Consider the following 16963-nt stretch of genomic DNA (forward strand, 5'->3'; position numbering starts at 1 on the left):
TATGTGTTTATTTTGATTCAACTTTTTGGCTTTTGTTAGAATTTTCCTGTTAAGTGAGAGTGAATTATATGTTTATATTCTTTAAAAAAAAAAAAGTTGTATCTGTGTAGACAACTGGTTTGTTTTCAAAATATGTGTGACCTGTAAAGATTTCTCTATCATATCTCACAGAACAGCAGCTGTTAATCTGGGCTCTGTGGACCTGAGGGCAGTGTTTCTCAAAGTATGGGCTACAAAATCACGGTGTTCTTGCGAAACATGAGAACTCCATCCATACACTCCAGCCCTCCTCAGAGGATCTAGATCAGTAGGTCTGATGGAGCCCTGCAATCTAAATTATATCAGGCAGCCTACATGATTCTTCTGCAAACCAAGTTTCAGAATTACTGCTGCAGGCAAACCATGGTTGAGATATGAAAGAATTTGTAACTTCTGAAATTAAATTAATTTTTTAAAGATATGTATTTTTCGTTTTACTGGGAAGAGAGGGTTTGTAAGTCTCTCATTGAGATTTGCAAAGAGGAACAGGACTCAAAAAAGAGTCATATGCCTTCTATGAGCCTCTTTGAATTTTAAATAAATTCCTAGCTTTCTTTTAGCATAATGAGGGCATTTTATCCACTAGGTGATTCTTTTTTTTTTTTTTTGGTATTATGGCTAAGATTTTTTTTAAGAGAGAAGTGCGGAGTAGCAGGGGGTAGGGAGAAGGAGAGATAGACTCTCAAACAGACTTCACACTCAGTATGAGTCCAGCATAGGGCTGGGCTCAATATCATGACCCTGAGATCATGACCCAAGCTGAAAGTAAGAATGAGTTGCTCAGTCGACTAAGCCACCAGGCACCCCTGTATTATGGCTTTCTAATTTACCATATACTGCCTTTATCAAGATAAATTTTAATCCCCTCTTAATTTTAATTAAAAAATGTTTTTGTACTGAAACCTGTTGCTAAGAACTACTTTTTTTTTTTTTTTTTTTTTTTTTTTTTGGTGCATTTTTTTAATGGAGTTCAATTTGCCAACATATAGCATAACACCCAGTGCTCATCCTGGCCAAGAACTACTTTATGCAGATAATAATACTTTCTGACATTTTAAATTGGGAACAACAATGTGCCACTTATTTTACCAAGTATAATACATAGATTATTTAATCTTCACAGCAACTCCATGAAGTAAGCATATTCATATGACAAGTAAGGAAATTGAGGTGTGAAGTGCTTACTTAACATGACCAAATTGATGTAGTTTGTGAGCGATGGAACCAGGGTTTGAACCCATTCTGTATATCTGAAGGCCAGTACTATGCATTTCTGCAAATTTGTGCAAATGAATCTCATTCCATTTATCAACAAATGGAAGATGATTGTTGTGTAGTGCCTTGAGATTTTAGGTGATGCCCGTGGATTAGCCTTTTCTAGGATTCTTATTCTGAGTTTTTATGTTCTTCCTTTTCAGATCAAAGAGAGTGCATCACAGACAAGAGATGTCCTCAAACAGCATTTTAATGATTTAAAGGGAACTCTTGGGAAGCTCCTGGATGAGCGATTGGTAACCCTTTTGCAAGAGGTGGATACCATTGAACAGGAAACCATTAAACCTCTAGATGACTGCCAGAAGCTCATAGAGCATGGAGTTAATACTGCAGAGGACTTAGTCCAAGAAGGTGGGAGTCCAAGGAGCCTATTAAGTGTGGCACATTCAGATGGGCACTTTGCTGATTTCTCAGGGTACCAGGCAGTCTTCTTGGCATCTGTGGAATGCTTAGAGAGTTCCTACCTCAGGATAGATAGGATAGTAGATATACAGTGAGATATCTCAGGATGAGTGCAATTAAAGTGTTAATTATAATGATTTACAAAACCAGCGGTAAATGGTTTTTCTCAAATGGTTTTATGATAGTATCTTAATTCACTTGTAACACAGTGATTTCGAGGTCCTTATGAGTCTCTTCAAATATTTTTCCGAGTGTTCATAGAATTTAATTCCATTGTTAGTTTTAGAAGCTTAAAAACTGGTTGATGTTTACTTCTGAAATTGTAGTGGTTATATACCTGTCTGCAGCCAATTATTGTGCTTAAAGCATGCCCAGATCTTGCTTTGCTATCTTCCTGTCTTCACATCCACCTTCCTCCCTTCACATAGATCTTTGTCAAGTACATTAAATAAAAAGGTAACGGTTGTGCCCTTTGGGGTTCATAGCACAGTAAGAGGCATACATGCTGAGAGAGATCTAAGACCTACAGGGGCACAGAAGGAGAAGCACTTAACTGTGGGAGAGTGTAGGATAGCTCTCTGTAGGAGGAGTTCCACAGAGGCTTGAAGGAATTCATTAAACAGAAGAAAAGAAAGTAACAGCATGATTTGAGGCAGTAGTGGAAGTAACATCACGAGTGAAGTGAATGGCTTATCAAGGGTCTATTGAAGTATTTTAGGCAGCAGAGTTACACAATCAGATTTGCATTAAAAAAAAACACGATGTTGCCTGCAGTTTGGAGACTATATTTGAGGTCATAAGACTAGAGGTAAAAAAGGCCAATTAGGGGGCAGCCCCTGTGGCTCAGCGTTTTAGCGCCATCTTTGGTCCAGGGTGTGATCCTGGGGACCTGGGATTGAGTCCCACATCGGGCTCCCTGCATGGAGCCTGCTTCTCCCTCTGCCTGTGTCTCTGCCTCTCTCTTTCTGTGCCTCTCATGAATAAATAAATAAAATCTTAAAAAAAAAAAAAAAAAAAGGCCAATTAGGAAGTTCTAGCACTGATCCAGACAGGAAATAATGAATGCAGTGACAGGTGGAGATGAAGTGGAGCTGATTTGAAGACTTCTCAGAGGTAAAATTATTGATGATTTTACCTACCAATGAGTATTAGTTATTGGTCATTGCTTGGAGATAGGTTGAAGAATAAAGGGAGGAATTTAGGAAGACAAAAACCAGCCTAATTTTGGATGACCAGGTGAGTTGTGCTGTCTTACTGACATTGGAAACAAAGAAGGATGGGCTTCAGTGGGTAGTTAGGCCTTCAGTTTGGGGCATGTTGAGTGTGAGGTGCTCAGGATGCCCCAAAGGAGTTGGGAATGTGGCATGTGGCTTAGGAGAGAGATCAGTATGTCAGTATGGCAAATGATGGTGTACATATCATGTCTGAATCCATGGGAGTAAGGAAATCTTCCAAAGCTAATGCGAGAAGAGAGGGTGGCAGAAGATGCTGGCATTTATTTATTTATTTTAAATATTTTATTTATTTATTCATGAGAAACAGAGAGAGAGAGAGAGACATAGACAGAGGGAGAAGCAGGCTCCTTCTGGGGAGCCCAATGCGCGACTTGATCCCAGGACCCCGGGATCACACCCTGAGCCAAAGGCAGACACTCAACCACTGAGCCATCCAAGTGCCCTGGATGCCAGAATTTAAAGGACAAGTAAGGAAAAAGCCAGAGAAGGAGACTGAAATACCACTACCCTTCTGCATTGAGTACTATGAGTGGCATGGGATAAAAAGGGTACATGGCTCACAAGTCTGTTGCTCTAACTGGAAATTCATTCCCTTTTATTTAGTCCCATTTAGAATGTGGTATGGTGTTATCTTTACATGCTAATTACATTTTGTCTTCTCTTCAGTGAGAACTGCTTATTTGCCACTGACCCTAACTGTGCCTTTGAGAGAATTCTTTTTAGTGGGACCACAGAATGTCTTTCCCTAGAGGCTTTGCATTTGGAAACAAACCCAGAAACAGTTCACAGGTCAGGAGTGTACACCCATCACCCCGAGGACTGAGAAATGTTTTTATTTTAGAAAATAAATCCTTTGAGGCACAAACTTGTTTGTTACAGCATCTGATGCTTAAAAATTTTTATACTTTTTTTTTTTTTTTTTTTTTTGTAATTTCAGTCTCTTTCCTACTTCCCAAGGGATAAAAACTTACTTATGGAATTTTGAGGACTTTGAGGCAGTGTTCAATATTCCTATTTTCCTTTTGGTGAGAGAGAATATCATGTTATGTGGTCCCCCAAAACTTGAATTACTCCAGGGCATATCAAATGGAAAAGAGTTCTAGTAGTGTTTCTTTGGGGCTGTGAAAGGACATAGAAGTTCGTAATTTTTTTAATGCCTTTATATAGCTTTTTCTTTTTCTTTTTCTGTGGAATAATTCCCGATAAGTGATTTTTTTTTTTTTTTTTTTTTTTTTTTTTTTTTTGAAGACAGCTATACCATTTGACTTTATAAGACCCCATGCCCGTGGGGTACCTTGGTGGCTTAGTCAGTTAAGTGATGCCTTTGGCTCAGATCATGATCCCAGGGTTCTGGGATCAAACCCCACATTGAGCTCCCTGCTCAGAGGGAGTCTGCTTCTCTCTCTCTCTCCTTCCCCCCATTCTCTCTCTCTTTCTCAAATAAATAAATAAAATCTAAAATCTTAAAAAAAAAAAAAAAGCCCTATTTTTCTGTCAGGGTAATATCTGTACAAGCTCCTGTTGGAGCTGTAAATAAAGATTGTTTGTTCTGTAAATAAAGATTCTGTAGGAAAGATGGAAAAAAGTACATGGATCTTCTTCTTTGTATAAAACTGGTCAACAAACTAGATTTCTTTGTATAGAGCAGAATCTTTTGTCTCTGGTAAAATGTTACCATTATGTACCCCCTTTCCTTGTGAGCTTCACAATAGAGTCACTTCTAAAATAGTTTCTGCTTTTACTTTTTGGGAACTTGACTGTGGAATCACTTGAGAATTGTTTGCAAGAAAACCAGTGACCCACCTAGACATGGGTTATAATGATTACTTTATAATGTGACCATTTTTGCTGTATTTGTTCTCTCATTCCTGATTGTAGGGGAGATTGCCATTCTTGGTGGCATAGGAGAACAGAATGAAAAACTGTGGAACTTTACCAAAAAGGCCTCACACATTCAGTTGGACAGGTAAAGGAGTTAGCACCTTTCAGGTTTAGTTTTAAACATTTAAACTGCCTGCTTCCCCTCCCCCCCTTTAAGACTCTGAGTTAATGAGATAGAGAATATATATTTCAAGGTTCACTGCCCAATACCAGTATTAGTGGTATGAAATAGTTGTGCTAATATTTTTTGGTATAGTCTGACTATAGATTTTCTTCAATTCTAACATGTAAAAGAATTGTTTAATTTTAGAAATTCTGACTATACGGGAACTGAGCACACCAGATCTTTTGGTATAAACTCGACAGTGGTGATCCTACCAATTTTCTCTTTTCTTACTTATGTTTATTTGGGAAGAGAATCTTTATGTAATGTTTTACAAAGCCCCTACTGGCTTTAGCATTATTTCCTGGGGGCTTCAGCATCATTATAGTATGTGACTGATCTAAGCTATGCTTCATATTTTTAACACTCAATTAAAAGTCTCATAAACACATGAACTTTGTTTCCTCAGCTTACCAGAAGTGCCTTTACTGGTTGATGTGCCTTGTTTGTCTGCTCAGTTGGATGACTCAATTCTGAACATAGTGAAAGACCACATTTTCAAGCATGGAACAGTAGCATCTCGCCCACCAGTACAGATAGAAGAACTAATAGAGAAACCTGGAGGCATCATTGTTCGATGGTGTAAGGTGTGTAATTAAGAATTGTAGAAATGGCTTCAATATGATGCATTTGAGATCTGAGGGCCTTTTAGACTTTCTTATTAACTATCTTTGAACGTTTTCTTCTCTTCACAAACAAAAGTCCCTCTTCCTTTACGATTAAAGTTACAGGGAACTTGAATGAAGGTAGGTCTTCCAGTTTGATATAAATAATTCTAAAAAATACCTTTAAAAATCTGTATCACAGCAGTATTTCCCATCACAGATTTCCCAGACTTAACTATTAGTGAGTTGAAGATCTCTTCCGTTTCTGTTTATTACAAAAGTCAAAAGATGATAGCAAATACTGGGTGTCTGATATTTTCTGTTTCACACTGAACTGATAATTCTGAAATAAAATCCTAAACTGTGGTTTCTTTACATTCTCAGCATTGCTGAGAATTTTCTGTATTAAATCATGTTATGTAAATAAGTTACCATATTATAGATAGAAACCATATCCAAATGAGTCATTAGTGTCTTGGCTATTGACAAATACATCATTCAGAGTGGATGCTCAGCTTCCAGAAATGATTGATTTTTCTTAAATGGACTTTTTAAAAATATGTTATTTATTCATTCATGAGAGATATATATATAGAGAGAGGCAGAGACAGGGAGAGGGGGAAGCAGGCTGCCTGCATGGAGCCTGATGTGGGACTCGATCCTGGACGCTGGGATCATGCCCTGAGCCAAAGGCAGACACTCATCAACCGAGCCACCCAGGCATCCCTTTAAATGGACTTTTAAAAAAAGATTTTATTTATTCATTTGAGACGGAGCATGACTGCGCTTGAGAAAGAGCATGAGGGCAGCCCCTGTGGCTCAGTGATTTAGCGCCGCCTGCAGCCCGGGGTTTGATCCTGGGGACCCTGGATCAAGTCCCACGTCGGGCTCCCTGCATGGAGCCTGCTTCTCCCTCTGCCTGTGCCTCTGCCCCTCTCTCTCTGTGTGTCTCTATGAATAAATAAATAAAATATTTAAAAAAAAAGAAAGAGAGAGAAAGAGCATGAGCAGAGGAGAGGGGCATAGAGAGAGGGAGAAGCCGACTCCTCACTGAGCAGGGAGCCCCATGCAGAGTTCGATTCCAGGACTCTGGGAACATGACCTGAACCAAAGGCAGATGTTTAGCTGACTGAGCCACCCACGTGCCCCTAAATGAATTTTCTTTTTAAAGATTTACTTATTTATTTTAGAGAGAGAGAAAGGGGAGGGGCTGAGGGCGAAGGAAAGAGAAGCTCAAGCAGGCTCCCTGCCGAGCATGGAAGCCAACATGGGGCTGGATCTCATGACCCTGAGATCAGACTTGAGCTGAAACCAAGTCGGATGCTTAACTAACTGAGCCACCCAGGCACCCCTTAAGTGGATTGTTTTCACTGAAGGCTTGTTTTTTGTTTTTGTTTTTTTTAAAGATTTTATTTATTTATTTATTCATGAGAGACACAGAGAGAGAGAGGCAGAGACATAGGCAGAGAGAGAAGCAGAGAAGCAGGCTCCATGCAGGGAGCCTGACATGGGATTCGATCCAGGGACTCCAGGATCACATCCTGGGCTGAAGGCAGGTGCTAATGAGCCACCCAGGGATCCCTGAAAGCTTGTTATAGAAGAAAGAAGTAGAGATGTTTGTGTTGGTTCAAAACAAAGATTTATCATTTTTTTGTTGTTGTTTTTTTAAAGATTTATTTATTTATTCATTCAGAGAGAATGAGAGAGAGGCAGAGACACAGACAGAGGGAGAAGCAGGCCCCACGCAGGAAGCCTGATGCGGGACTCGATTCCGGGTCTCCAGGATCATACCCCAGGCTGCAGGCGGCACCAAACCGCTGTGCCACCGGGGCTGCCCAAGACTTATCATTTTTATTCTTTTGACTGTCAGTGGGCCTAGAGTTCCAGTTTTTTTGCTATAAACATTATTATGCATGTTCCCTTGTTTACACATATAAGATTTTTTTTTCCTCAGGTATATACCCAGTAAAATTATGAGGTCTTAGAGTATTGGATTTATACTCTACTAGAAATACCAAATTCTTTTTTTTTGTACCAGTGTTTCCTTGTACCAGCAGTGTATAAGTTCTGGTACTCTGCATCCTGACCAATATTGGGCATTGTCAGACTTTACATTTCTGCCAATACGGTATCTCATTTTGGTTTCAGGTTGCATTGTCTATATTACAAATTTGGTTGACTATTTCTATGTATTTTTGGTTGCTTATATCTCTAATTCTATAGGATGCTTATTTGTGCCTTTTGTTTATTCTCTTATTGGGTGGTTTCTCTCCTGTTAAGTTTTAGGGGAGTCTTTTATATGTTTTGTTTATTAATTATCTTGGTCTTGTGAATGATGTAGTTAGTTGTGGGATTCCTATCTTTATATTTTGAATATTTTATCTTTGGCATTATTGTGTAGAAAATGTGCCATATCAGAGCACCTGGGTGGCTCAGTTTGTTGAGTCTGTTTGGAGATTCTCCCTCTGTCCCTCGCCCTTTGCCCTCCCTGCTCCATCTCTCTCCTCTTTTTAGAATGAATAAACAAATCTTAAAAAAAAAAAAAAAAAAAAAAGGAAGAAGGAAAGAAAGAAAAAGAAAACATGGCATTTCTTCAAAGGAAACAGAGTTCTACAAACCAGAGTAGGAAGTATAGAACACATGGTTCAGTAAAGAAATAAAGGGAAATAGTTATGGCATATTTCCTTTGTCCTTCCTGAGAGTAGCCCATATTCAGCACGTGGGCTTCTCTGCTTGGCCTCAGAGTTCTTAAGCCATGATGCTGAGAGAAATCATTCATTTCCTGGTTTTTACCTAACAAAGCCTTTCTCCTTAGGTGGATGACGACTTTACAGCCCAGGATTACAGGCTCCAGTTCCGCAAATGCACTTCAAATCATTTTGAAGACGTATACGTAGGCTCTGAAACTGAGTTCATTGTGTTGCACATAGACCCCAACGTTGATTATCAGTTCAGAGTTTGCGCTCGAGGAGATGGCCGACAGGAGTGGAGTCCTTGGAGTGTCCCCCAGATGGGTCACTCCACATTGGTGCCTCATGGTATGCTGTTGTCCTCTCACTCCTGAAGCATAACTGTGTCTCAGAATGCTTGTACCTGTGCTCAGGGCAGCGCACTGACAACCATATTTTCTGACAGTAAAACCTGAATTGGTGAGAACAACATGGAACAGGTCCTATTCAAATTACTTCATGTGGATTTTGAGAAATTTCCATTAGTTCTTATCTCCAGAGTCCAGAAATACTGCCAGGCAGGATTATCAGCATCCCCTAAATCCAAAGATTTTAAATGTTGCATCAGGATACTGATTTTTAAAAAAAGGGGGAGAACGATACTGATTTTCCAAACTTTCAATGAGTATCTGGATGGAAGTCTTATGATTTGAAATTGGTCTTTTAAAAAATATTCAGACTCATTTGTTAGTTATTAATCAGGTTTGAATCAGCTCAAACTTTCATGCTACACTCTGATTTTATTAGTTAGGAGTTAACACTCGCTTGATCTTCCATGCCAGAATTGTGCAGGAATAGACTAACATTTTTTGTGATTTTTTTTTTTTAGGATTAACCAAGATCCCCTGTCACTGAATCTCTTCTTTTATGGAACTTGCCCATGACCCCTAAGAGTAGCCTCTTCCACTTCCAACCTTTTTTTTTTTTTTTTTTAGATTTTATTTATTTATTCATTGAGCGAGAGAGAGAGAGAGAGAGAGAATGGGACACAGGCAGAGGGAGAAGCAGGCTCCATGCAGGGAACCTGATGTGGGACTCGATCCTGGATCTCCAGGATCATATCCCAGGCTGCAGGAGGTGCTAAACCGCTGCGCCACCAGGGCTGCCCCCACTTCCAACTTTTATTTAATGTGTCAGTGTTGAAGATACTCCTCAAAAGATATTAATTTCAATATCTTTGTTTTTTAAAGAGTGGACAGCTGGCTTTGAGGGGTACAGCTTGAGTAGTCGAAGAAATATAGCCCTCCGGAATGATTCTGAGTCCTCGGGTGTGCTCTACTCCAGTGCTCCAACTTATTTCTGTGGGCAGACATTGACATTCAGGCAAGTAGATATTATAGTATCTGTTTAGTATAGTATCTGTCATGCCTTAGGCAGTAAAGTGAAGTCCATAGAACATACATGAGCTTTGGATTGAAAGTACACCTGAGTTTATTTCATCATTTATAGGTAGTGTTATGTTGGTTGGGGAGAGTTCCTCATTTCTCTTTGCTTTGGTTTTCTCATAAGTGTTCATAGAGCTATCATGAAGATGAACTGAGATAAAGTATATAAGATGCCTTGTTTATGCCTGATACGTAGCATGCACTTAATATGTTTATGTCTCTTTTCTTCTTGGAAGATCGAGGTAAGTAGTCTGCCTCTCAAAAGTCACTCTTAAAAAGCAGAGGCCAAGAGTTTTTTTCCTTTGTGAATCGGTGTGAGCAGGTCTCTGAGAGACAACCTTTCAGTGTAAACATACTGAGAATTACATACATAACATATATAATTCTCTGTAAAATATATAGTTATAGACATATGTGTATACTTCTCTTTAAAATAAAACTGAAAGCAAGGTGTCCTACCACTAGTCTCTTTTCTACTTCTCTATCCATTTCTTCTTGTATTAGAATAATTTCCTGTTTTCATGTTATCTGAGATGTATTCTCTATGGTCTTGTTTCTGAATAGCTCTTCTTAGAAACCAAAGCCCAGTTTTGATTAGGAAAAGCATGGGAGCAAACTCTTCTCTCATTTTTAGGCCTTGAGATCATCAGATTTTATGGTGAATGCTAGTTCCTAGTTCCTGTCGTTCTCAATCCCTTGTCATACGAAGTATGGATAGTATTTATGTAAGTTAATGTGGCCATGTTCTCCACCAGTGAAGTTGTTTGAACTGTCAGCAGTTCTCAGAATGCACTTTATGCATTCATTTTATTTATTCATTTTTTTCGTTTATGCCTTGTCTCATTTTTCACATCTCCTCCCACCCCTTATGTTATGAAGAATGACTTAATAACCAGAAAAATACCAACGAAGAGAAGGAGAAATAAAGAGTCTAATACCTGGGACACCTGGGTGGCCCAGTGGTTGAGCGTCTGTCTGCCTTTGGCTTAGGGTGTGATCCCGGGGTCTTGGATCAGGTCCCACATCAGGGTCCTTGCAGGGAACCTGCTTCTCCCTCTGCTTATGTCTGCTTCCCTCTCTCTGTGTCTCTCATGAATAAATAAATAAAATCTTAAAAAAAAAAAAAAAAAAGTCTAATACCTGAAGTCTACCTAGTTATTCCCCAAAGAGGAATTCATGGGTTTTATATGCTTACAAAAACCCTTTTTCTGCTTTTACTGCCACTAGTGAATCTCCTGAGAACAGTGTGCTTCTGTGTAATGATAGGTCTTCCTGAGTTGATATATTTGGGTCAGATATCTCAGACAAGAAGAATGGTAACCATAGTAATAATAATAATTGCAAGCAATAATTAAATAGCATTAATTACGCACGAGGTCCTATTTTAAGTGCTTTACTTATGTTAGCTCATTTGATTCTTACAATAACCCAGTGAAATAGGTGTAATTACCCATTTTAGGGATGAGGATACTGAAGCACACAGAAGTTAAATCACTTACCCGAAGCCATGTAAATGGCAAAGCTAGTCTCTATCATTTTTGTCTTCTTCATGGGAGAGTAAATGTGATTCTAGTTAGTGTTGAAATCAATAGTTTCTCTGCATCAATATCCTTAGATCTTTTCTTTTTCTCTATTCTATGACCTTTTCCCCCCAGTGATGGTGACCTGATACTCTCCTGCTTTTAGATACTTCCTCTGTCACCACAAGCGTGATAAATGGCATACTTAGATTTGTTTCTTCTGTTATTCAATAAATATTTAAGACCTTGGAAATTATCCAAATTGATGTGAATCTACTTGCTACCTAAGGACCGTGGCCTGACATTTAGTAGGCCTCAATAAACCATTAGTTCCTTCCTCTCCTTCCAAAGATGTCTGACTGGGCCCCACTTGGGCCCCACTTGGGCCCCACTTGGCAGGGTGATTAACTGAATCTTCATTCAGCTCACTATTATTGTAGCCAGACCTTTGCATTTTTGTCATTTTTCTTTTGAATGTGGAATGAAAATGTCTTCTCTCCTTGTTGGAAGGAACTGCAGGCATCAGCAATGAAGTCAGATGATGGTGCGGGTAGGGGCTGAATGGGGGAGGGGCAGATGAGTCTACTTGAATAAAGGTAAACTATTCAGTTTTTTGAGGATGTTGGAAGGCCTCACAGTTAGAAGGGAGATTATATTCTTGTAGGCAGTGCCCTGTTGCTCAGCCCAGTCTATTCCTGCTGTAGTTGCTGGAATGCATTCCTGGCAGCTCTGTCAGTCTCTAGAGCCCAGTCTCATTTGGTGGCCAGGTCTGCTAAGCAACCCCCTCCTGGTAGGCTTCTCCTTGATTTTCTTTTTTTTTTTTTTCTTTTTTTTTAAGATTTTATTTATTCAAGAGAGACACAGAGACAGAGACATAGGCAGAAGGAGAAGCAGGCTCCCTGTGGGATTCGATCCCAGGACCCCAGGATCATGATCTGAGCCAAAGGCAGATGCTCAACCACTGAGTCACCCAGGCATTCCTCTCCTTGATTTTTTTCTGAACATTCCTACTTTCCCTTTCCTTCCAAGATTCCCTGATCTTACCATTTTTGTGGGTTTTAAAAAAAAATTTAAACTCAGTTAATTAACGTATAATGATATAATGTATTATTGGTTTCAGAGGTAGAGGTCAGTGATTCATCAGTCTTATATAACACTCAGTGCTCATTACATCACATGGCCTCCTTAATGCCATCACCCAATTACCCCATCCCCCCACCCTCTTCTCCTCCAGTGACCCTCAGTTTGTTTCCAATGATTAAGAGTCTCCTATGGTTTGTCTCCCTCTCTGATTTCATCTCATTTAATTTTTTTCCTCCCTTCCCTATGATCCTCTGGTCTCTTACATTCCACACTAGTGAGATCATATGATAATTGTCTTTCTCTGATTAACTTATTTTGCTTAGCGTAATATACTCTAGTTCTATCCATGTCATTGCAAATGCCAAGATTCCATTTTTTTGGTGGCTGAATTGTATTCCATTGTGTGTGTGTGTGTGTGTGTATTACGTCCTCGTTATCCATTCATCTGATAATGGAAATCTGAGCTGTTTTCCATAATCTGGGTATTGTGGACATTGCTGCTCTAAACATTGGGGTGCAGGTGCCCCTTTGGATCACTACCTTTATATGTTTGGGATAAATCACTAATAGTGCAATGCTGGGTCATAGGGTAGCTCTGTGTTCAACTTTCTGAGGATCCTCCATATTGTTTTAGAGTGGCCATACCAGCTTGCATTCTGACCAACAGTCTAAGAGGGTTCCTCTTTCTCCACTTCCTCTCCAAGATCTGTCATTTCCTGACTTGTTAATTTCAGCCATTCTGACTACTTACCGTTTTTTTAAACCATATTTTTGCTTCTCTTTGCTACCACCTCCTTTCTTTCTTTCTTTCTTTTTTTTTTTTTAAAGATTTATTTATTTATGATAGACATAGAGACAGAGAGAGGCAGAGACACAGGAGGAGGGAGAAGCAGGCCCATGCCAGGAGCCTGATGTGGAACTCAATCCCGGGACCCCAGGATCGCGCCCTGGGCCAAAGACAGACGCTAAACCGCTGAGCCACCCAGGGATCCCCCACCTCCTTTCTTTAAAATAGCTTCCTTTCCAACAGCCTTCTTTAATCCTAAGAGCCTAGAAGGTTCCTGTCTTCCTTTTATAGATGAAGAAACAAAAGTACAGGGACCATGTGATTTCCCCCTATTCAAATTCTGCCAGTCTAGCCCTACAAGTCTGTGCTCTTAACCACTGTGCTACCTGCCTCCCACAAGTCACATGAGGTGGTAAATCAAGGGGCAATAGGCTAGCTGTTTTTTGTTATAGACTTTTTCTTTAAAAGAACATAAGGAGGGGGATCCCTGGGTGGCTCAGCGGTTTGGCGCCTGCCTTTGGCCCAGGGTGTGATCCTGGAGTCCTGGGATCGAGTCCCACATCGGGCTCCTGGCATGGAGCATGCTTCTCCCTTGCTTGTGTCTCTGCCTCTCTCTCTCTCATGAATAAATAAAATCTTTAAAAAAAGAAAAACATAAGGAAGAAAAATAGATAAATAAAATGAAAAAACGTAAGGGGCACCTGGGTGTCTCAGGTTAAGCAGCTGCCTTTGGCTCAGGACATGATCCCAGGGTCCTGGGATTGAGCCCTACATCAGGCTGCCTACTCAGTGGGGAGTCTGTTTCTCCCTCATGCTCCTTCTCTCACTCTGTATCAAATGAATAAGTAAAATCTTTAAAAATAAATAAATAAAAGAACATTAAAAACTAATGTTACAGTTACCAATTGCTGTGTAACAAATCACCCTAAAACTTAGAAGCTTAAAACAATAGTCATTTATTTGGCTCAGGAAACTACAATTTGCATGTCTTGGCAAGGATAGATTTTATGTGTTAGTAGCAAGTAATTTAGTTAGAAATGGTAGATCTACTTTCAAGATGGCTCATTCACATAGCTAGCAAATTGATTCTGGTTCTGGGTGTTTCTTTCTTGGGCTTCTTCACAGCGTGGTGGCTGAGTTCCAGAGAAGAGACATAGATCCCACTTCTTGATGTAAGAAGTGTCAAAGAATTTAGGGGCTTTATTTTAGAAGTACTAGGGTTGATAATTGTTAGAGATCACTTGGTGGGTGATTGTGTGGCTCAGTTGATTAAGCATTAGGCTTTGGCTCATGTCATGATCCTGGGGTCCTGAGATCAAGCCCTACATCAGGCTCCCTGCTCAGTGGGGAACCTATTTCTCCCTGTGCTCCTCCTCCCCTCCTTTGCTCCTACCTCTTTTGCTCCTTCCCCTGCTTGTGTGCTTGCTCTCTGTCAAATAAATAAATAAAATCTTTAAAAAGGGTTACTTGGTTTAATGCTTACCTTTGGTTAAGTGTTAGCATTACTTTTTCTGAATAAATTTAAGCTTTTTTTTTTTTAAGATTTTATTAATTCATGAGAGACAGAGAGAGAGAGTTGGGGGGGGGGGCAGACCCCATGCAGAGAGCCTGATGTGGGACTTGATCCCAGGTCTTCAGGATTACACCCTGGGCCAAAGGCAGGTGTTAAACCATTGAGCCATCCAGGGATCCCCCTGAATAAATTTAAGCTTGAGGAGATCTTTCTTTTTCTGTACAAGGCTGGTCTCTGTCATTACCAGATACTAGATATATCTTCAATTCTGTTAGCGCCTCATATTTAAAAAATCTTACTAATTTAATCTTTCTTGGGAAGTTTAGGAATAAGGCATAGCCTCTACTAGGATTAAAAAGTTAATTTGTGGGCAGCCCAGGTGGCTCAGCGGTTTAGCGCTGCCTTCAGCCCAGGGTGTGATCCTGGAGACCTGGGATCGAGTCCGATGTCGGGCTCCCTGCATGGAGCCTGCTTCTCCCTCTGCCTGTGTCTCTGCCTGTGTCTCTGCCTCTCTCTGTGTGTGTGTGTTTCTCATTAATAAATAAAATCTTAAAAAAAAAAAAAAGTTAATTTGTTTTGGGGTGCCTGTCTGGTTCAGTTAAAGGAGCTTGCGACTCTTGATCTCGGGGTTATAAATTCAAGCCCCACATTAGTTGTAAGGATCACTTAAATAAATAAATTTTTTTAAAAAAGGTAATTTAGGGTCTTTGAAATTTTGTTGATTTATGCTTATATTGAGACAGAACACATTGTTCTGGGAAGAATACAGCTTTGCTGGGTTTTGTATTTTGCCAAAGTGGTCCCCTCTAGAAATATGATGTATAGTCCTTTCAGGTTAGATTTTGGCTATTATGATAGATGTGGGGAATGCCAGACAGAAGTTTTCCCCACAGACTCTTGATTATATAGACTTAGGTAAGGTAAGTCTGCTGGTTTCCTAAGTAGATCTCCTTTAGGATTTTGTACCCTAGCTTTTAGCTTTTAGTTTGTCTATAGATGGAGGGTTACATGATATCATGAAGGTGTGTCCGGTCTTGATCTCAGGGTCATGAGATAGAGCCCTAAGTCAGGTCTGAGCTCAGTGCGGGGTCTGCTTGTCCCTCTCCCTCTGCTCCTTCCCCCACTTGTCATGCACTTGCTCTTTCTCTCACAACTAAGTAAATAAATAAAATCTTAAAAGAGAGATCTAGACTGCTCTGCAATATAGAGGAAGGAAAAGTTACTTCTAGATGAGGGGTTGTTGAAGGCTTAGTGCAGCTAAAGGTGAAAGGACAGTTCAGGTGGGGAACCAAAGCAAGAGCCAAAGATAGGGAGTAGAAAAATACAAACAGCAAGTAGTGAGTCTGGATTGGATTAATGGAGACAGGCAGTATAGTCAGAGAGGATCCCAGAAAAGTAGGATATACTTTTGAATAGGCTGTCTATATTTCTTTTTTAATTACTCAAAGAAATACCCTTTTGGAGGTCACCTGTGCCTATTTACAGGAAGGATATTTGACACTGCAAACAGAGACCCACCTCTACCCTTCCCTCCCAGAAAAGGCCTCACCAAGTCAGGCTTATGTTCCATTATTTTGGGAAGGGGGGCATGCTCTCCTTTTGACTTCATGAATTCACAAGTTGAGCAGACAAAATGTTAATAGGTGGCTAACATTTGTGGAACCTTACTGTGTGTTAGTTCTTAAGTACTTAATGAGTAAATGTCTGTAAATCCTCATTACATCCTCATGAGGTAGACACATTTTGGAGATATGGAAACTGAGATGTAAAAATATTAAGCAATTTGGGGCACCTGGGTGGCTCAGTCAGTTAAGTGCCTGATTCTTGATCTCAGCTCAGGTCTTGAACTCAGGGTTGTGAGTTTGAGCCCTGTATTGGGCTCCACGCTGGTGGAGCCTACTTAAAAAGATTAAGCAACTTGCCAGAAGTTGTGCAGATTAATATCCGTGCCAAGATTCTAATCTTGACAGTCTAGCTCTGTAGGACTCTGCTGTGACTAGTGAGGTGAAAGGCCTTTGGAGAATATTGAGCAAACCAGTGATATCACCTGACATGTTTTACAAGTCGATTGGCTGCTGTGTGGAAAACAATCTATAAAGTGGTATGGGTACAGGCCAGGATATTAGGTAGGAGCCTATAGCAATAATGTTGGTGAGAGCTAATGGTGGCTTGGACCAGGATGTGGCAGTGGAGGTAATGATGAGTGGTCAGAATCTGGATGGATGGATCTAGTTATCTACCTATATATTAAAGATTTTATTTATCGATTTGAGAGAAAGAGAGAGAGAGAATGAGCAGGAAGAGGAGCAGAGGGAGAAGCAGATTCCCTGCTTGGGACCCCAATAT

The 16963-nt window shown here is 40.1% G+C and overlaps 1 protein-coding gene across 1 annotated transcript in view; it reads left to right on the forward strand.

Moving 5' to 3' along the window:
* Nucleotides 1-16963, forward strand: part of CRLF3 (cytokine receptor like factor 3) — a 45484-nt gene that overhangs the window by 13005 nt on the left and 15516 nt on the right. The window contains exons 2-6 of the mRNA XM_038548180.1: nt 1458-1665; nt 4830-4917; nt 5405-5582; nt 8416-8638; nt 9520-9652. Of these exons, the coding sequence (XP_038404108.1) occupies nt 1458-1665; nt 4830-4917; nt 5405-5582; nt 8416-8638; nt 9520-9652 (830 nt within the window). The remainder of the gene's footprint in view (nt 1-1457; nt 1666-4829; nt 4918-5404; nt 5583-8415; nt 8639-9519; nt 9653-16963) is intronic.

This window comes from Canis lupus, chromosome 9 (assembly GCF_011100685.1).
Source record: "Canis lupus familiaris isolate Mischka breed German Shepherd chromosome 9, alternate assembly UU_Cfam_GSD_1.0, whole genome shotgun sequence".
NCBI classification, from domain to species: Eukaryota; Metazoa; Chordata; class Mammalia; order Carnivora; family Canidae; genus Canis; species Canis lupus.